Source organism: Lytechinus variegatus, chromosome 1 (genome assembly GCF_018143015.1).
Source record: "Lytechinus variegatus isolate NC3 chromosome 1, Lvar_3.0, whole genome shotgun sequence".
Classification (NCBI taxonomy): Eukaryota; Metazoa; Echinodermata; class Echinoidea; order Temnopleuroida; family Toxopneustidae; genus Lytechinus; species Lytechinus variegatus.
In genome coordinates this window covers 66,704,265-66,725,937 of record NC_054740.1, presented here as the reverse complement: position 1 = coordinate 66,725,937, position 21,673 = coordinate 66,704,265, and the positions used below count along the sequence as shown (strand labels likewise).

Here is a 21,673-nt window from a genome sequence, read left to right as displayed (position 1 = left end):
TAGTGCGTATAGGACAATTGATATCATCATCATGATCATCATGTCCCTCTTAATATGATTATGGTCAGGGGCGGATCCAGGATTTTCCAAAGGAGAGCTGGGCACACTATTTCCGAGGAAAAATTTGACAAGCAAAAAAAAAGTGTTTGACCAAAAATTAAGGATATTTCGCCCCCAGAAAAATTGACAAGCAGAAGAAAAAAAAAGTCTTCACTTCCAAGGGGGGGGGGGCACATTTCTGTTTTAACGGCATTTTTACATTAGAAATCTTAATTTTTGCTTGTCAAAGGGGGCACGGACCGGTTTTGCCCCCTCCCCCCGAATCCGCCAGTGATCACGGTGATAAAGATACCAGGAGCTCGTGAAAAAAGCTTCCCAATCATCGTAGAAGAATTTCTTTACGATTGATTCTATTGACGATGATCAATGTACAATCAATCGTGAAAATAAAGCGTGCGATAAATCACTTACTTTTGTGTTACGGGGCATCTTGATCATACTTTTCACATGATTCATTTTAAATATTATGATGTTCGACCATATCGAAGGATCATGATGATACAGGTCATCCCCCACCTTGAAAATTGGAAGGGTGGGTATATCCCCATCCCCCGTGATCGACACCCATGGATAAGGATATATGTATCTGTCTAAAAATGTTGTTGAATAATGTGTTATAAAGTAACAGATTTTATAAATGAAATGTTTAAAATTAATGTAGCCTTATAACCTGTCTTTCATTCATGCATTGTTTTACAGTGTGTAATAACTGAGATTCTGAACCCATGCAATATACTCTCGGTACATTCTTAACAAATGGTTTGAAATGTATTGTGTGTTTTTATATAAGAATAAAGAGCATTGGTAAGTCATATAGTATTGTCAGTGTAGTCATTGCAAGTGTTTTAGTTAAGTTTTTGTTTTAAGATTTCTAGATCCATTGTGATTTATAAAGAACGTATAATTTAGGAAACAAATTAATGAGAGAGAAATATGTCTGGCTTTATATTCCAACTGATTTGTGTGAGTGGTATTGTTGTTACCTTTCAATTCCCATTACGCCCCAAACCTCTTTCTCGCTCTGGGTAAGAGCAGCTGAATCCAGCTCCTCACCCCCCCCCCCCCCCCTCCTTGAAAATGTGAAAATCTTCGAAAGAAAAAGAAAATAGAACGTTTAGGAAAAAAATGCCCCCTCCGAAGTCAAGGTGATTTTTTAAATCATTTTTTGCTGGTTTAAGATATCATTAAAAAATGAATTTTGGAGACCTTTGACCTTCATTATGGTAGTTTTTATATTTGCTTATACATTTTTGAATTCTGGTCAATTCTGAATTCATCGCTAGCTGAGAGGGGGGCGGTTATGGATGGGTTTGTGTGCATATGCACGGTGTGTTATTATGTCTTGGGATATATCAACCCACAAAGTTTGCCATATGAAGAGGTATGGGGGGGGGACAAAAGCCAAAATTCCCCGGTCATAATCATAGTATGAACAGGCAGTGGTGTAATGGGGCAACATTTTTGAGGGGTCCAGATATGGCGTATCGGGCAGAATTTATTTTTTTTTAAGTTGCGAGAAAGCGTAGCGAGCGAGCAAAAATTTCAAAAAAATTTTACAACTAAAATCAAATTTGGTTACAGATTTTCACATAGTATTCAGGAAATTATGTTATTTTTCACCCTTCACTCTTCCCCTTTCTTTCCCTCATTTTTTTTTGGTTGTACGCCACTTTGAGTGAACAGGTTTCTTTTCAAAATCATTTTGCGGGAAGATCTATGCAGCGGTAGCGTGAAGAGTTGTGCCAAAAAGCTGCGTAATAAAAGTCCCGAGCGAGTGAAGCGAGCGAGAAAAAATAAACCTTTTTTATGAGAATATAACTTTGAGACATTTCTGACATTTTAGTCAGTAAAAAGGCCCTAACATCATATTTTGCACTTTTCCTTTGCTTTTCTCTCCTCCTTTTTTTTTGTTGTTCTTGGTTGTAGAACTTTTCGGGGGGCATGACCAAACTGCAAGTGCTACGCGAGTGGGGTCCAGGGCGGAGCCCCGGAACCTCTCGATATCAAAGCCATTTCAAACCTTACTATTCTGTCGCTATTTTTTTTTTATCAAATCGCAGATATATTCAGTATATTACATTTTACACAATACATTAATTCTACGCAGTTGCGCAATGAAATAAATATTTTGAGGAGTCACAACATATTAATAGCAATGTGGAAAAATTTGTAAAAAAGTCGCCAGCGAGCGAGCTCCCCCCCCCCCAAAAAAAAATGTCTATTTGGAATGAAATTCTAATTATTTGACAGATTTTTACATTGTATTCAGCAAATAACATATCATTGTTTTCCATTCATTACGTTGCCTTCTCTTTATTTCCCATTCGGTGTGGAACCAGGACTCCCCCCCCCCCCGTACGCCAGTTAAATACAAAGCTTAAAGGAAGGGTCTGAGCCCCGATGTTACATGATTAAGAAGAGCCCCTATAGCTGTATGTGGTATGGGGTAGAGCCCCGGTAGCTTTGGATAATTATGTTAGAGTTTTTTGTCCTGATTCGGACCATCATTTCATAAAATTTAGAAAACTTAATGTTATATGCAGTCAATCTTTCTTCCCGTTCAATCCTATATCAGCAGCCCGTTCGTGTCTCTCTTTTTTTCTTGTCCCTTTTCTTCGTTATCGAAATGGTACCTCATCTTTTTAAAACTTGTAAATACATGCAATGTATTTATAATAAAGGCATAAATAATGATCCAATAGTGTCATTTTTCTTTGTCTTTACCTATGATATGCAGCTGGTCTTATTCTTTTATCTTTTCTGATTTTGATGTAAGTTTTTCAGGACCTCGATGTAAAATAGTGTTTTATATTGGTCTCCTGTAAAAATATATTTAGATAAAAATAAAATGAAAATTAACTCTTAATTGCCTCATTCCATTCTACCTTTGCCCGCTTTCATTGTCGTTGCTATTTTGTCATCTTTTAATTTATCTCCCTTTCTAATTACTAATCATGCTAATGTATTAGTTATTATATCGGAATAATTTGTTCTTTCTCACATGTTCCTCTTTCATTCGTTTTCCGCTTCCCTTCGGTTTTCCCCATTTTTATGTTTTTTTTTCTTATATGATTCTTTTCCCTTTCCTCCTTTCCTCTTTTCCCTTTCCCTTTCTCTATCCCTCCCTTATCTCTTTTTCCCGTTTTTTAATTTTCCCGGTGAAACCCGCCAGAGGGGCAGGCTGTCCCCCTGCCCTCCGCCTGTTACGCCACTGGGCACTGGCACTGGGGCACATGCCCTCTAGCTGACTCCTCGCGAGATCTAAATAGAGCTACAAACGGAGAGAATAAAATAAATAAAACGACTGGTCGTACGTCTATTGCTGTTTTTGTTGGACGGTCGTCGTCGCGACTTGGAAAGTCCGGAAAGAAATGCCTGAAAAAATGACGAATCTTTACACTCAACTAAGCCCTGATGGGCCCCAGGCTGGTAGTGGACTTGTAGGGGGCCATGCAGACCTTCCTCCATTAAATTTATTCGAAAGAGAAGCAAATGAAGTCAGAAATCACCGTGTCAATTGGCAGTCATATCTTCAGTGAGTACCGGTAGAATCCCCAGTGTAGCGCACGTATCGGTACGGTAATGCTAGCTCTCGCTGCACTCTGCAATGAGTGGTCATGTGATGCGGTTTTGCATACGATATAGGCCTACGAGTACGATGCAGATTGCAGGTGTATGCTAACTTTTAAGTTTTAGACTACCGGTAATGTATGGCAGTGTAGCCTATTGCCAGACATACAATCTAATGTTGTAAATCGGATCAAAAATCAGATCGAAAATCGGATCGGCAGTTAAGCTTCTAAAATCGAAATCGAATCGAAAATCGAATCGGCGATGTTTAAAAATAAAGGAATACATAAAACTTTTGTTCTCGGTCGCGCGCATCTTCTTGACAAAGTCACAAAGACGAATGTTTAGGAATGGAAGTCGCCGACATGCGCGATCATTTGGAACATGTTTTAAAAGGGTTTTGAGGTGTTACTGCTTTACAACAAAATGAGTGATTGTTATTAGAAAGATAACCGAATGACGCATCTTCCGAGCAAAGGAAAATAATTCTCATAGATCACAGGTCAATGAACGATCGGCGGGACATCTTTTTAAGCTGAGCTCAGCTCAGTTCGCTCATTATAATATATGATTACAGCCACGCCCAAAAACCATTCCAAAGTACACCCATTTTGTGAAAATAGCTTACTTGTATATCATTTCTCCGAAACAGTCCTCGAAAAAGTTAAGTCACGCCTCAGTATCGATCTTTCTGTATACCCACCCTCTCAACAATATCAGTGAATTACCAAATGCGCGCAAGCACACAATACAAGATAGTTTTGGGGCAGAGCCGAAAACTGGTACCGCCCAGACATGAACGGGCTAGCGCGGAATTCTTTACTTTACCTTTTGGAATGTGCACGTGGTGGGTTTGATTGACGGTGCTATTCTTTGAATTAGCTCACTAGCTGGCTTAATGCTAATATCAGGGCAAGTATGGCTTACATAATACGTACAACACGCAACTCATCCATGCACACACACAGCTCTCAAATTCCCTTGCAATTATTCGTCCCTTGGTCGTGTGTGCACTTATGGGCGGGATTTAAGCAGGGCAATCACTAGCATCATGGACCTATTAGCATATATACAACACAGCATTCAATCATACACTTTTCTCAAACTCCCTTGCTATTCGTCCATTGTATACACTCATGGGTGGGATTTATCAGCGAAAGCACTAGCATACATAATACGTACAACACATTCATGCACCCATGCGGTCACACACAGCTCTCAAACTCCGTTGCTATTGGCCATTGTGTGCACTCATGGGCGGGATTTATCAGCATTTAGCACTAGCATACATAATGCATGTAATATTCATGCACCCATGCGGTCACACACAGTTCTCAAACTCCATTGCTATTGGCCATTGTGGGCACTCGTGGGCGGGATTTATCAGCATAAGCACTAGCATACATAATGCATGTTTTATTCTTGCACCCATGCGGTCACACACAACTCTCAAACTCCCTTGCTATTCGTCCATTGTATACACTCATGGGCGGGATTTGTCAGCACTAGCATACATAATGCGTACAACATATTCATGCAGTCATACACCCATGCAGTCACACACAGCTCTCAAACTCCATTGCTATTGGCCATTGTGTGCACTCATGGGCGGGATTTATCACCATAAGCACTAGCATACATAATGCATGTAATATTATGCACCCATGCGGTCACACACAGCTCTCAAACTTCATTGCTATTGGCCTTTGTGTGCACTCATGGGCGGGATAAATGACAATCCCAGTACAAGTACATGTTCCTTGTTTGTATTATACAATACATTCATCTAAAGTTCCAATCCCACCATACCAGTCAGCGCAGCTACCGGTAGGTCATAAGTAGGTCAACTTGTTGCGAGTCTTTTCTGACATTCCAGGAATCTGATTGTTCGAACTATTCCATTGTTAACAAGCTCTAAATAGAACAATCTTGAAATATGTTCTGACTGCACTGTAAATAGATCTATGCCGATTTTTTATATCCGATTTTTTCCTTCAAGGGGCATGATCGAAGATCGGCAGGTGATCGCCGATTGTTGTGAAATCGAATGGAATCGGTTGCCGATTGCAAAATCGGTTACAAGCTTAATACAATCAACGCCGAAAAATTTGCGCTTGCTATTTAAGATATTACAAAAATTATGAAATTATTTCATACTAGTACAGACAGTAGGATGGGGCATGTGGGGGGTCGGATGTCCGGACACTTTTTTTGAAGCCCCTTTTTTGTCTTTGGATTACACTAAAGATACGAATTCAATAGTTGTAATCATCTTCTATTTTGTTCTCTTTGATATATCCTGACATTTTGTACTTACAACTGATAAAATGTCCCTTGTAGATTTTTCCAAATGACTTTCTAAAATTGATCAGACACACAACCTGTCTGGACACACAACAACTGGGTATACTTTAGACAGATGGCAGCCGTCTGTTTCGAGGAGTTTTTTAACTTTTTTTTTTTTTTCTCCTCGTACACAGACGGCTCGCTATCGTGCAGCCACCATTAGGGGACTTGCAATGCAAAATCCCCCCGTCGGGGCTCTTCAATTTTTGTCTTTAATGAATAAAAATTTTGAAAATTAACGTGACCAAAATGCAAATTTATATTCCCTCTTGGCATTAATTGCCAAAAAACGGAGAAAAATGAAGTTAAAAGGAACAAAAACAGTGACTTACCTCGGCTGTCGCGCAAATTCACTTCCCTGTTTTATCCGATCTTAAGTACATAAACATATGGCCATTGAGTCCCCTGTACAGATCGCGCTAGAACTTCGGTCTCTGTATTTGGTGAGTGAAGCCAACGGAGTTCAGCTGAACAACCAACAAATCAGAGACCGAAGCTTTTGGTCTAGGTATACTTACCAACCGTTTTCCATTGCACACACTTGCTCCCTACCGATCCACGGAAAACAATAATTTTCTTACGAGACAAATCACATGATTCTGGATGCGCGCCGGACGGGTAAAGATTTTTTTTTTTATCAGTTTCCTAATGGTTTAGTTACCCATGGAAGACTATTCGATTGCCATGACATTTTGCATGGGACATTTTTATCTCTGGACCTAAGCACAGCATCTTTGAGACTGTTATAGATTTCCGAAACAGATTTCTGAGTTGAATTTAAAGCGAAGTGTTGCTCATTGAACTGACTCATATCTACGCATTTGATCAAAGTCACCTTTGTTAGTCAAGTAAACTTTATGTCTTGGTTTCTTGAGAAGCTTGGGTTTTGACACAACAGAAGTTACAAGTACATCATGGTCACCAAGGCCTTCCCCGACCATGCACATCTGGGGGCCGTTTCATAAAGCTGTTCGTACATTAAGAGCAACTTTAAGACGACTGGTGATCCATTCTTGTGGTAAATGGTATATTCATTGGCGATGGTCATGCAAGTAAGAAAGGTTCACCATTCGTTCTTAAAGTCGCTCTTAACTTACGAACAGCTTTATGAATCATGCACCTTGCAGGGTAAGTTGGTTAATACGAGATCCAGGATGTTGGCCGTTGTCTCTGTGAGTCTGGTAGGCTCTTTGGTCATCTGCGTAAGATGGAATTCATCACAGACTGACAACAAATGCCTTCCATGGTGGCCTCCAGGCGTGGATGGATCAGTAGTCCAATTCGTCTCTGGACAATTAAAATCTCCAGTTAACACAGCAAAAGGCATGTTCTTTAGGTAGATTTTAACCAATGAGTCTTCAAGCTCTGACCAGTTGGTTGGGTACTCTATAGAAATATCCAATGTATAGTGATTTCGCATCTTGTAGATGGATGCATACCCATATAATTATTTCACAGTTGGTATCCATTTCTGGGCAATGGGTACTAACAAGATTCGATTTAAGAGCTGTGATAATGCCACCACCTCCACGTTTCCTATCCTTGCAATACACATTGAAATGTGTAGGGAACAGTTCATATGGGGACACATTTTCATCAACTTGAGATTCTGTTACACAAACAAGGTCAGCCTCATGTTGGTCAATGAGAGCATGAAAAGCAGCAGCTTTTTTACTCAGTCCTTCCGCATTAATTGTCAAAATTTTAACATCACATTTTCCAATGCACTTGGTTTGAACTGGAATTCCAGTTCGTTTGTCTGCATGTTCATTCTTGCCATACCAAGATTACTATTGGTGAATTGATGTGAGATGGAGATTGAGTGTCTCTATTCAGTAGTGAGCTTTATACTCCAGTCAGACAGATCAGTTGAGTTGCTATTTTCAGGGTTTAGAGTATCATTGTCAAAAAGTGAATCACTAAATCTAAGTACATCACAGCTGGGACAATACCATTCAAACTTTCCGAGACCGATGTAGTGATTATACAACTGATCAGAAACATCTGCACATCTGGGGCCAGTCTTACAAAGACTTGCGATTGATCCGATAAATTGCAACTATGGAAAGCCAGCAAAGTCAACAATTCTTGACCATTTGGTATGTTCTCCTTTGTTTACAATTGACATTGTGCAAATTTCCTGTAGAAAAAAATCATGACGCTGATGGATTTCCATAGAGTTATGATTGATTGGATCAACGTTACTCTTTGTAAGACGGGGCCCTGGTGTGAGTCCATTCATTACACCAATCACATTCCAGAGCCGGATGTTTTTTGGCAACATGTTTTGTGCATATTGTGCATGGGTACTGTTGGTACTTGGGCCCAGGGTTCGGGTGTACATTCCCACTATGAGCATGTGTAGGGCAATCAATAACTTCAATCTTGGAACACTAGACCCGTACGTATTCAATGAGATGGGGGTGTGGACTGTAAAACCCACAGATTTTGAATTAATCCTGGCATGATTGGTAGAAAACAAATATGTAGCTAGGAACAGGTTGTATATCCTTATTCCATGGAGCTGAACTCTGAACTTGAAAGTCCTTGCCCTGATGATTGTAAGCCTTGTCTTTAGGACATTGATTGATGAATGAATGAATCAATCAATGAGCTATGATTATTTATCTAGGACTGACCTTTAACATCACCACCTGAAAGATACATGTATGACTGGGGTTTGTGACTTCTGCATTATTAAAAAAAATAAAAACTACCCAATGTGCTTTCCCCACCCTCTTAATTCACTCCCTTGCAAGGTCGTCCGTTTGCATAAAATCTCCTTGATTCTGTCATCCCATTGTTGGTACTTGGTACATAGCTTTTCCTTTATATTGATAGTAAAATGAGACCTGTATGTACATGTAATTTATAGCACCCAAGAGGAAAAGAAAAGTTGTTCACACAGGTGGTCTTTATGTGGAGGTTTCTCTTATGCTTGTTTTATTTTGAAATATAGGCAAGTTCAATTAACTTGTCTTTACAGACAGGTTGTACTTGTAATACAGGTTTGACTGTCCTTAAAACCTTTATGAATGCATCCAGAATAATTGTAGTGTATTCAATAAATTCCTTTGTGTTTAAATGGATAAAGCTTGCGTGTACAAACACTGTAGATCTCTATCACAGGAAGTGAGCCAACCCTGTACTACACATTTGGCTACATCTCCATGTTAGGAGGTAGGATTTACAATGAAGAATTGAAAATGGACTTACTCATTCATGCAAAATATTACTTCATGAACTGCATGATGATGAAAAGCATACATGTTCTGTGATTTTGTTGTTGTATATTTGTTTCCTGTATCAATTATTTATGTGCATCAGTTTTCAATAGGTATTCCCTATAAAGGTTATAGGCCTACTGTAATTATAATGGACAAACTTTGAGCAATATAATTGTGTCAAACCAGTTGATGTGATCTCATAATTTATGAATGTATTTACGGTATGGAAATTTCTATTGAAACACTTTACAATTTGAAGAAAACACACCCTAATCCCCTCCCCCAACCAAAAAAATAATAATCCTTAGGTCTCCATGCACCTTGAGCTCTTTGTAGAGTGAATTCGATGCTTCATGTGTCACATTTTTATTTGATAGTTTATACCTTGGATTAAGCTGAGAATTTGTATATGCATGTATGTCCTTCTGCAACCATTAAGATGGCTACCAGAAAGTTTTGTGCTATTAAAGGGTCTGTGCAGCTGAAATGCATGAACAAATGATAAATTCTTATGGCAGGGAATAATTTTCCTGGTACATGTATTGTATCGCAATTTGCTCCACATTTTTTGAAAGACTGCTATGCAAAAAGTCTTTTGTATAGCATATTTTCGCATAGGACTGTACATTAATAGTGGAGAGCTTTTCTCTTATGACAAAAAATGCTATTCAAATTTGTAAAAGCAAACTTATTCTTTGTATGGTATGAATTTACTTTTCTTAATTGACCAATGTCTCATAAGATTCATTTTAAATGAGTTTGTTGATGCGCTCCCTAATACACTCAAAGGTGTGTGGTGATTTAGTCATGAAAGTGAAAACCTGCCCTCTCAACTCTTATAATTCAATTTTTTTGGAGCCTTTAAAGACTTGCCTTCATTAATCTATTTGCTGTCATTTTGTGTTTAGGGGCCAGATGATTTCACAGGAGGACTTTGCCTTCATCAAGGACTACGATCTCGCTGGACCTGAAAGGAGGGATCAACTAATCCAGGCTCTGGGCCCCCTCTGTGCCAAGACACTAGTCCGTCTCATGGGGCGTATCGCCAAGGAGATGACAGTTCGATACATCCTCACCTTAGTGGATGACATGCTGAAGGTACGTAGGACTAGTGACATGTATAGCGTAGAGGTTTCCTGGATAGGCACACTATGTATTCTTTTATGGGCTTTTCTTCCTTTAATTTAAATGATTTTTTTTTTAATGTATTAGTATTATGAGTTCATATACGATTGTATCAGTTAAAGTGATCTTGGACCAAGTGGAACATAAACCTGCCATCTACATGTGTTCACTACATGCAACGTATAACTAACTCTGCTATACTGTGTGCTATCTTATTCGCTATATGAATTATCCACATATGGCTAGGTTTCCATTATCTACTCAATATTTTTCATTCAAATTCTAGTTTAGAAGGTACATGTAGTCGCCACACATTGATGATAATTATTTGTGATGTGCTTCCATTATGACAGGAAAAGCCAGAGCGGGTTTCAGTGTTTGCTGAGCAGGGCAGGAAGAGCAAGACGAGTCCATGGGTCCCATTCCTCACATTACTCAACAGAGAGGACCAGTTTGCTACCACACAGGTACATATATATTGACCAAGCTCAGTGAAATAAAAGTATCTGATCGTTGTGTTATCACTATGGTGGTCCGTGCCTGTCAGAACTTTCCATCACTCAGACTTTCCACTCGGCGCTCTTTGCATTATCACACCCGCCCACCCTGACACTACTTTCCCCACTTGCAAAATATGAAAATTACATTTTCAATATTTTACGACAAGTTGTATCTGTATGTAAACCCCTCAAAAAAACTTTTGGAAATCTGAGTTTGGCCATTAATTTCTCCCAACTCCCAGTTTTACACAATGCATATTTGACATTCAAAAGATAATTTAATTTTCTTTAAAATGATACTATGCTTGTTATGATCATGCCATCACGAAAAGAGTGGGATTCAAAAGTTATGGATGAAGTCTGAATTGAAAAGTTGCAAAACGAGCAAAAAATGTTTGGAAATCTGACTTTGGCCATTAATTTCTCCTAACTCCCAATTTTCCACAATGCATATTTTATATCATTCAAAAGATCATTTAATTTCTTTCAAAGTGATACCATGCTTGTTAAGATCATGCCATCATGAAAAGAGCAGGATTCAAAAGTGTTGGATGAGGTCTGAACTGAAAAGCTGCATAATGAGCAGAAAAAGTCATGAAGGGTCAATAACGAACATGATTCTGTGATGTTTCTGTGAGATAACATGGTTTGAGTCGTGGTTTGAAATACCCATGCATGTTTGTTTGTTTGTTATGTGTTTGCTTGTGCAGAGGTGTGTTTGATTCCATGTTAATATTGATTTTAAGGTGCATGAAAATAAAAGAAACCGCTGAGAAACTTACTCATCACCACAGAAAAAAGAACAGTGACATTCAATATTGTGTCATTTTTGCAACTTTTGAATGTTGACCTTGCCCCCACATTTCAAGGCACTGCACCTCCATGTGAACCATAATCACATCATTTAGGGTATGAAAATGGTTGTACTTTGTATCCTCTGGCAAAAATCCACCTATTATTTGAATGAGAAAAAAAATGTAAACGTATATGCACAACAATCAATTTTAGGTTGAGCACAGAATCACTGACTACATGTATCAACATATATCTGCTTTATTTTTCCAGTCTTGCCGAATCGTAGCCAAACTTGCCACATACGGCAAAGATCGTATGAACTCCAGCGATCTCAAGTTCTTCTTTAATTGGATCCGCAATCAACTGACGACACAGAACAATGAGTACATTCAGACCGTGGCCATGTGTCTGCAACAGATGCTCAAATACAACGAGTACAGGGTCGGCTTCATGGCAAATGATGGAATCAGCACGTATGAACTGCTCTTTTTTTTTGGTGTTGTACTATAGAAAGAGGGAATTTTACAGTGATGCACCATTTTGTAAATAAAGAAAAATTACTTTATTTCATGTTTTATAACAATCATTGATATACCTTGAATGAGATTCATTTAATTGGTCATTTCATAAGAGTATGTTCCTTTCTTGCATTCAAGATGAAAAAGAAATCATGCTTCTTTATGTAACTTATTGTGATTGTGTCGTGTAATTCTACTTTGTTTGTAAATGTTACTCTACCATTCTCCATTTGTAGGTTGATTCTTGTGTTATCAGGAAAGGTGAGCTTCCAGATTCAATACCAGCTAATCTTTTGTATCTGGATGGTATCTTTCAATTCATCCCTGTGTGCACAGATAAACAAGTGAGTATTAGATCTGAGATGTTAATAGGGTCATTACAGGCATTGGTGTCTTTCAACCAATCCCTATTTGTACACATATACATGTGAGGTTTAGTTTCTTATACGAATAGGGTAAATGGTGTCTTTCAACCCCGTCCTTGTGCGCAGAGATATGCAACTGATTTTAAAGTTTCTAATGTGAATAGGGTACCTGGATGTGGTGTCTTTCATCCCTTTCTTGTGTATATAGGCCTACTGTCAGTTCGAATTAAATTTTATATTTCTAAAAGTTAAAATATTTCTATCTGGTTTACAGATCTTGTGCTGGAAAAGAATTTTCAGAGTGACCAATTTGTCAATTTCTAGGTTATACATTGTCAGAAAGTTATGAAATACTTATCTGGCATGTGAAATTTATCGATGTTTACTTTTTTATGACTTGAGCGTCTTTATGAACTGCAATTCAACATAATCCTCTCTGACTTAATTACATGTTGGTATGTCTAAAAAGCTAAAGCTTGTAGGCTGTTGGAAGAATTATGTTCAGGTATTTCTTCAAATTTACTTTGAAATAAACTTATCCATTTATAAAACAATTGTTTGTAAAGGTACAAGATTGTTCCAGTTTTGGCTGATATCCTAAGTGAAAGTGTGAAGGAGAAAGTGACAAGAATCATCTTGGCCGTCTTCAGGGTAAGTTAATTCTTCATGGCATTATTCAGTGTCTTAAGCAAGCTCAATACAGACCTGCCAACCGATACGTTTTGGCCGTATTTAGTACGTTTTTGCAACCAAAATACAGCGGTACGTTTTTTTTTTTACAAAATCGTAATTTATTGAGAAAAATCATCTCTGTATGTCTCTATTTCATAAAACTTACACAATTATGATTATTAGATCAATTTAATGTCAGCTAACTTGTTTTTTTTTTTCAATCATTTTGTTAAAACCAGGTTGAGATATACACGTTTCAATGTTGTTGTTTTTTTCATCTGCAAGAGCAGTGCGCATTCTAGCTTGCATGCAGCTTGAGCACCGCGATGAGCGAGTGCGCCACTCATTTTATTATGAAATACACTTTTTTTTGGGAAAAAAAACAGTTTTTTTGTCTCACCTGCGAAGCAAAGTGAGACTATAGGCGCCGCTTTTCCGACGGCGACGGCGGCGGCGGCGGCGGCGGCGTCAACATCAAATCTTAACCTGAGGTTAAGTTTTTGAAATGACGCCATAACTTAGAAAGTATATGGACCTAGTTAATAAAACTTGGCCATAAGGTTAATCAAGTATTACTGAACATCCTATTAGAGTTTCATGTCACATGACCAAGGTCAAAGGTCATTTAGGGTCAATGAACTTAGACCATGTTGGAGGAATCAACATCGAAATCTTAACCTGAGGTTAAGTTTTTGAAATGTCATCATAACTTAGAAAATATATGGACCTAGTTCATGAAACTTGGACATAAGCTTAATCAAGTATCACTAAACATCCTGCATGAGTTTCACGTCACATGACCAAGGTCAAAGGTCATTTAGGGTCAATGAACTTTGGCCGAATTGGGGATATCTGTTGAATTCCCATCATAACTTTGAAAGTTTATGGATCTGATTCATGAAACTTGGACATAATAGTAATCATGCATCACTGAAAATTTGTGCAAGTTTCAGGTCTCATGATTAAGGTCAAAGGTCATTTAGGGTCAATGAACTTTGGCCGAATCGGGGGTTTCTGTTGAATTACCATCATAACTTTGAAAGTTTATTTGTCTAGTTCATTAAACTTGGACATTAGAGTAATCAAGTATCACTGAACATCCTGTGCGCGTTTCAGGTCACATGACCAAGGTCAAAGGTCAATGAACTTTGGCCGAATAGGGTGTATCTGTTGAATTACCATCATAACTTTGAAAGTTTATGGATCTGATTCATGAAACTTGTACATAAGAGTAATCAAGTATCACTGAACATCCTGTTCGAGTTTCAGGTCACATGATCAAGGTCAAAGGTCATGTAAGGTCAATGAACTTTGGCCATGTTGGGTTTTTTTGTTGAATAACCATCATATCTCTGTAAGTTTATTGGTCTAGTTCATAAAAAGTGGACATAAGAGTAACCATGTATCACTGAACATCTTGTGCGAGTTAGAGTAGTGTTCAAAGTCAGCACTGCTGCTATATTGAACCGCGTGATGCAGGTGAGACGGCCAGAGGCATTCCACTTGTTTTATCACAGAATACACTTTTTCATTCCCAGAGGTTAGCAGGTATGTCAATACACACTGCACTATCCATTTGTGATCCAATTTTGTAAAAAAAAAATAATATGAATATTTCAACCTTAAAGTCTCAAGTAGACTTTTGTGAGTTATTGATGTAACTTGATTTCTTTTATCATTTTCCTTGTAGAATCTGGTTGAGAAACCTGAAGAGAAGGAAGTCACGCAGGAGAATGCTCTGTCTATGATCCAGTGTAAGGTCCTGAAGCAGCTGGAAGTCCTGGAAGGACAGAAGATTGAGGATCCAGACATCACCGAGGATATTGAATATTTGAATGAGAACCTGCACAACAGCATGCAAGATCTCAGGTAAGGAGAATAAATATATGAGGATGGATATAACACAGTGTTTTATCGAGGCATGCTAATGCTGCAATTTTTCACATTTATACTATTCAAGTTTACAGCAGTATGTCTTCTCTTTTCGCTGAATCTATTGTACATTCAATCAAGTACTTGAGGGGATATTGTCAGCCAATTTTGATGAGTTGGGTATTAACTCATGGTGTGCTTTACTAAGCTCAATAGACATCTCAAAATTCAACTTGGGTGCCATATTGCATTTTTTTTGGGGAGGGGGCTGGTGGGCCTCATACAGTATCTATGTTAGTACAAGTTCTGGAAAATTATCATTGTACCACAATGAGGATCTACCCATTTCAGAACTAATTTTGCAATACATTGAAAATCATCTTTTAAATAAAGTACATGAATGAATCATATCTTGGTTGTTATGTTGCAGTTCGTTTGATGAGTATTCTACAGAAGTGAAGTCTGGTCGTTTAGAGTGGAGTCCTGTTCACAAGAGCGAGAAGTTCTGGAGAGAGAATGCTGCCAGGCTGAATGAGAAGAACTATGAGCTACTCAAGTAAGTCAATGATATACATGTGACTTTGCCTTAGGGTGATTTTTTTAACTACAGGGATCTGTTTTACCAAGGTAAAATTTGACCTTAAGATGCTCTTCACACATGTTTTGCCTATTTAGATGGGTGTTTCACAAAGCTGTTCGTAAGTTAAGAGCGACTTAAGGAACAACTGGTGAACCTTTCTTACACGCTAAATAATCACCAATGAACCTAATGTTGAACCGTCATTTACCACAAGAAAGGATCACAAGTCATTCTTAAAGTCGCTCTTAATTTACGAACAGCTATTTGAAACAGTCCCCTGGGAAGCGTTTCATCAATATTTTCATCGAACAAGTTGTCAGATCTAACATCTTTCCATGATTTTGATTGGCTGAGAGGCACTGTTCCTATGGTAACTGATGCATAAAACATCCTACAAGTCCTTTCATGAAACGCCCCCCCCCCCAGGTCTTGAATAATACTTTGAGATAGGCGATCATTTGACTTTTGGATGGTAGAAAGTCTGCTGCATGAAGTGTAGTAATCACAGGGGGGGATGTTGGAAGCATCATATTATGGTGGTTCTGACCTTGCATTTCGATCAGAGGGTCGAGGGTTCGAATCCCACTCCAGGCATTAATTTCCTCTGTCTAGAAATCAATTCTCTCATCTCCATCTCTTCAAACTATATTCTCATCCCCTCCCTCACTCTTCCTATCTGACTCATATATTTCATCCTTTATATGCAGGATATTGACAAGATTGTTAGAGAGTTCTAAAGACCCTCTTATCCTGTGTGTCAGTGCTCATGATATAGGAGAGTATGTCAGACACTACCCCAGAGGGAAAAAGTAAGTAGAAACCTCTTTCACATCTCTACGGAATTAGTATCCATTTGTGATTTTAAAAGGCTATCTGGGAAATTTGGTAGTGTGTGTAATAAATCTAACAGTATAGACAGATTTGTTGTATTTGGCTTCGTATTGCTCCTGCGACAATTTCTCCGGGCTTAGTTTCGTCTAAGATGTAGGGTTAGGGTTGCAAAAAGATTTTATTTTAGGTTTAAGGTAGGTATATAGTGTTTAGCCCAGGGTTGAAATTGGCAATATGATTAGGGTGTGGGATTTAGAGCGGAGTAATTGTCTGATTTCCCCTTCTCCAAATCAACATCCAAAAAGCTGTATGGCAACATGGCAAGATACGTAATCTCACCAAGTCGACATACAAAAAGTGTATGTCAACATGGTTAGATAGGTTATCTCTCCAAGTCGACATACAAAAAGTGTACGTCAACATGGCGAGATAAGTAATCTCTCCAGTCAACATAGAAAAAGTGTATGGCAACATGGCGTGATACATAATCTGTCTAAGTGAGCATACAAAAAGTGTACGTCAACATGGCAAGATAAGTAATCTCTCCAGTCAACATAGAAAAAGTGTATGGCAACATGGCGAGATACATAATCTGTCTAAGTGAGCATACAAAAAGTGTACGTCAACATGGCAAGATAAGTAATCTCTCCAGTCAACATAGAAAAAGTGTATGGCAACATGGCGAGATACATAATCTCTCCAAGTCGACATACAAAAAGTGCATGGCAACATGGCGAGGTACGTAATCTCTCCAAGTCGACTTACAGAAAGTGTATGCCAACATGGCGAGATACATAATCTCTCCCTAGTCAACTTACAAAAAGTGTATGGCAACATGGCGAGATTCAAAATCTCTCCAAATCGACATATAAAAAGTGTATGTCAACATGGCGAAATACGTAATCTCTTCAAGTTGACTTACAAAAAGTGTATGTCAACATGGCGAGATATGTAATCTGTCCAAGTCGACTTACAAAAAGTGCATGGCAACATGGCGAGATACATAATATCTCCAAGTGGACATGTAAAAAGTGTATGTCAACATGGCGAGGTGCGTAATCTCTCCAAGTTGACTTACAGAAAGTGTATGGCAACATGGCGAGATACATGATCTCTCCAAGTCGACATACAAAAATTGTATGGCAACATGGCGAGATACATAATCTCTCCAAGTCGACATACAAATAGTGCATGGCAACATGGCGAGGTAAGTAATCTCTCCAAGTCGACTTACAGAAAGTGTATGGCAACATGGCGAGATACATAATCTCTCCCTAGTTGACTTACAAAAAGTGTATGGCAACATGGCGAGATTCATAATCTCTCCAAATTGACATATAAAAAGTGTATGTCAACATGGCGAAATACGTAATCTCTTCAAGTCGACTTACAAAAAGTTGTATTTCAACTTGGTGAAATATATAATCTCTCCAAGTCGACATAGAAAAGATATATGGCAACATTGCAAGCTACATTATCTCAAGTTCACACACAAAAAGTTGTATATCAACATGGCGAGATATGTAATCTGTCCTAGTTAACTTAAAAAAGTTGTATGTCAGCATGGCGAAATACGTTTTCTCGCCATGTTGACATAAAGTTGTATGTCAACATGGCGAGGTATGTTGTCTCTCCAAGTCGACTTACAAAAGTTGTATGTCAACCTAGCGAGATACATTATCTCTCCAAGTTGACATATTAAATGTAAATGGCAAGATTTGATTTGGTATCCGCAACGTGCATGTGGGTGGCTACAGATAAACATCTATGTGTGCACACGTCACCAATTTTTATTATGTGTCAACTTGGTATGATGTTGACACAACTTTTCACAAGTTGACTTGGCAAGGTAATGTTTCTTGCCATGTCACTATACAGTGTTTCATATGTCAAATTGGTGAGATGGTGTTCTCGCCATGTTGATGTATTTCGACTTGGCAAGAAAATGTATCTTGCCGTGATGATGACCTATTAACATTATTATGTCGACTTCACCAGAAATTATTTTTCTTAATTGTGCATATTGTTTTTAACAATTCGTAAATATTTGCAATTTTGTAACATGTAAAACCATGCAATCTTATTATATTTCCTGTATATGTTATAAGAGGACTGTTGTTGCAAGTTTTACAAACTTCTTTAAGTCTCCTTTTCTTTCATATCTTCCAGAATTTATGATTATATTTGTTATAATTTTGTACAGTATATTGTTATGGACTTTTTATGGGTGAATTTTCAACAAATAAAGTGAACTGAAACTGGAACTGTTATTCCTTTTCTCTGATAGTGTGATAGAACAACTAGGAGGCAAGCATCTTGTTATGCAGTACATGACCCATGAAGATCCCAACGTTAGGTATGAAGCACTGCTTGCCGTACAGAAACTCATGGTTCATAATTGGTGAGTAAACGTCATCCCTTCTGTAATTTGATCCAAGAAAAAGCCTAACTTTCAAACTATCCCACTTTTACAAGGATTTTTTTTCTTGTTACATGATTCCCACAGTCATGGAAAATCCTGGAAAAATTTGTGGTCATGGAAAGTCAAGGAAAAGTCATGGAAATGTCATGGAATTGCATTTACCTCTTGGCTATGGCAGCTTTCCAGTTTGTCATGTCTTGCAACTCTCATACTCTGTGATCATACTCTGCTATTATAATTGGTGTTCATGATTTCCATTTTTCCCAGTTTGTGACATCCCAAAATCTACATAACTCCCGGGATGTCACGAGAAGTCATGGAAAGCAGCAATTTAGTCATGGAATTTCAAATTTCTGTGGGAACCCTGTGTTACTTATTGATAATGGAGAAAAGGAAAGATGCCTTTTTCACCCCTCCTGAAGTTTTTTTGCCTCCGTTGTAAGAGGGTACCAGGCCCCATTAGAATGTAGCCACGAGCTATGAGCATTCAACTTCCACGTATGTACTATGAAATGCACAAATTGTCACCAGATTAAATCTTGTGCAATATAAAATTCACTGCAGATAAATGTAAAAGTTTGTTATTTCTGAAATAGTTCTGGTATTCAGGATGTTCACTTAAGTCATTCCTTTTCTGTTGTCTCCACAGGGAGTACCTAGGAAGGCAGCTTGTCCAGCAAGAGGCAAGCTAGGAGGAGCCTTGTGGGCATTCTGATATCAACAATCAGCAACTCTATTATAAAACTGGTAACCAGAGCACTCTCATATGAACCTCGGGCCTGTTTCATAAAGAGTTATGGTACCTTTGCAGTCATGGCAACTATCATGGTATCATTGCTCAACAGCCAATCACAACCAAGGATTCCATGATAGTTACCATAGTTGTTATTCTTTGTGAAACCAGCCCCTTGTCATCTCTGATGAGTTGTCATTCTCTGATGGTTGCCATAGTAACCATTAGAATCCAGTATTTCTCAGCCTATCATGTCAGAAAAAAAGCGGCTGACCCCATCATGCTGTATACTGTAAGGCTAAACATCTTACACAGGCTTTAATGTGTGGGACTAGTAACCGAGGTAAAAGACAAATATGTGGTCTGCCCTTGAATTATAATGTAGCCATGCTGGGCTTAGCTTTTTTTTGTTGTATGACCATGTCATGGAATGAAGCTTTGCATCTCTTGATATTTATTTTAGTCATTGTAACCAAAGCTGTAGGTACAACCTGCACATATGTTTAATAATAATAGTCCTTGTATAGTGCATTACACATGATGATTGATGTCTCTATGCACTTCCAAAGGACTTGGATATTATTACTCCAGCTGTAGCTCAAATAGCTTTCACGCGCTCGGCATGATTATGTTTATGATCAGAAATGACAAGTTTGACTCTAACAGAATGTATGTACAGGAGACTCTGAATAGGTCGATCTTACAGTAGAAAAATAATCTTCAAACTTGTAGCATTATTTTAGACCTGGGCCCTGTCTTACAAAGAGTTACAATTTATCCAATCAACCGTAACTCTATGGAAATCCATCAGTGTCATATTTCTTTCTACAGGAAATTTGCAAAATGCCCTTTGTAAACAAACGAAAACACACCAAATTGTCAAAAAATTCAATGAATTGATGGATATACATTCATATCCAGAATTTGTTTTGAACAAACATGCATTTTATATGTTGACTTTGCTGGCTTTCCATAGTTGTGATTGATCGGACCAATCACAATGGTTTGTAAGACGGCCCCAGGATATCCAAAACATGTGTTAATATCACATGTTTTGTAATCCCACTTAGAAATTAGAATTTCTAAGTGAAACAGATTTGTGAGAATTTACTTGGGCAGAGTGACCCATATAATAATTATGGTTATGCAAAATGTAGAATTAATTGAAATGCTACAATTTTTTCCCTAGAATGGTTTTTTTTGTTGTTAGGGGGGATTAAAGAGTGCCATGCCAGTTACGGAATATGCATGCTACCTGTGTGTTTATGTGAAAGAGGAAGGATGGAATGTGAGATATATTTACAGTGCGCCAGGTAACAGTTTGTTCAGATTATCTTTCAAGCAATACAGGAGAGCTTATGGTGTATTTTAAACTTCAAGTCTGGAAACACAATTTATAAATTTGTGAATATATAAATTGTGTTTCTGTTTCTTTTTTAATCATTTTGATGGCCCAATATGAAAATATATTTTCAGAATGTGCAATGGGGTGAAATCATCTTTTCTGTTAAGTATTATTGTAGAAAATATACTCTTTCCGTAATACCATTAATAAAAATTCCTTGTCTGTCATCCAATCAGAGAGAGAAAAGCGGATATGACTTGATTTAGGAACTGTATGTCTACTGTGTCATTTATTTATAGTTAGAATTAGTATATGTTTAATTGAATGTATTAATTATTCATGCATTAATTGGTGCTTTGGGAGATTGTATAAAATTGAACCAACCATGAGATTTGATTATAGGTATCTGGTAAATTACTACCCATTATGGTAAAATAGGAACAGCAATTAAAATATTGAGTGACAAGGAATGTTACTCCATGAAAATTACAAATAAATAATATACAAGGGTCTTTAAACTCTCTAGAGGTCAAAGCCTGAGAAGTGCTGAAAAATGTGGGTGGAATTATTCTTTATCAATCCATGTATTGGGAGGAATTGATCAGGGTGATATTTGATCATTTGCATTTTATCTCAAAACCCTTCCATTTTAGCCATTATAGTAAGATAGGAAAAATATTTATGACATTCCATTGTGAACCCCCTATTAAGA

At 37.9% G+C, this 21,673-nt stretch overlaps 1 protein-coding gene across 1 annotated transcript; it reads left to right on the top strand.

The window, feature by feature from the left end:
- The first annotated feature begins 3,414 nt into the window (after window positions 1-3,414).
- LOC121420315 (V-type proton ATPase subunit H-like) lies at window positions 3,415-20,435 on the top strand. The gene is made up of 11 exons (XM_041614904.1): window positions 3,415-3,595; window positions 10,112-10,301; window positions 10,682-10,795; window positions 11,894-12,096; window positions 12,378-12,485; window positions 13,073-13,157; window positions 14,869-15,047; window positions 15,481-15,606; window positions 16,338-16,439; window positions 18,749-18,862; window positions 19,533-20,435. Exons 1-11 carry the CDS (start codon window positions 3,432-3,434, stop codon window positions 19,573-19,575), a joined length of 1,428 nt encoding a protein of 475 aa, XP_041470838.1. The 5' UTR covers window positions 3,415-3,431; the 3' UTR covers window positions 19,576-20,435.
- The last annotated feature ends 1,238 nt before the right edge of the window (window positions 20,436-21,673 follow it).

Excerpts from the sequence above, each read along its gene's own strand:
- LOC121420315 (XM_041614904.1), top strand. The coding sequence starts at position 3,432 with ATGCCTGAAAAAATGACGAATCTTTACACTCAACTAAGCCCTGATGGG. Across the intron at positions 10,796-11,893 it reads ACCAGTTTGCTACCACACAG|TCTTGCCGAATCGTAGCCAA; the intron begins GTACATATATAT and ends TTATTTTTCCAG. Across the intron at positions 12,097-12,377 it reads GCAAATGATGGAATCAGCAC|GTTGATTCTTGTGTTATCAG; the intron begins GTATGAACTGCT and ends CTCCATTTGTAG.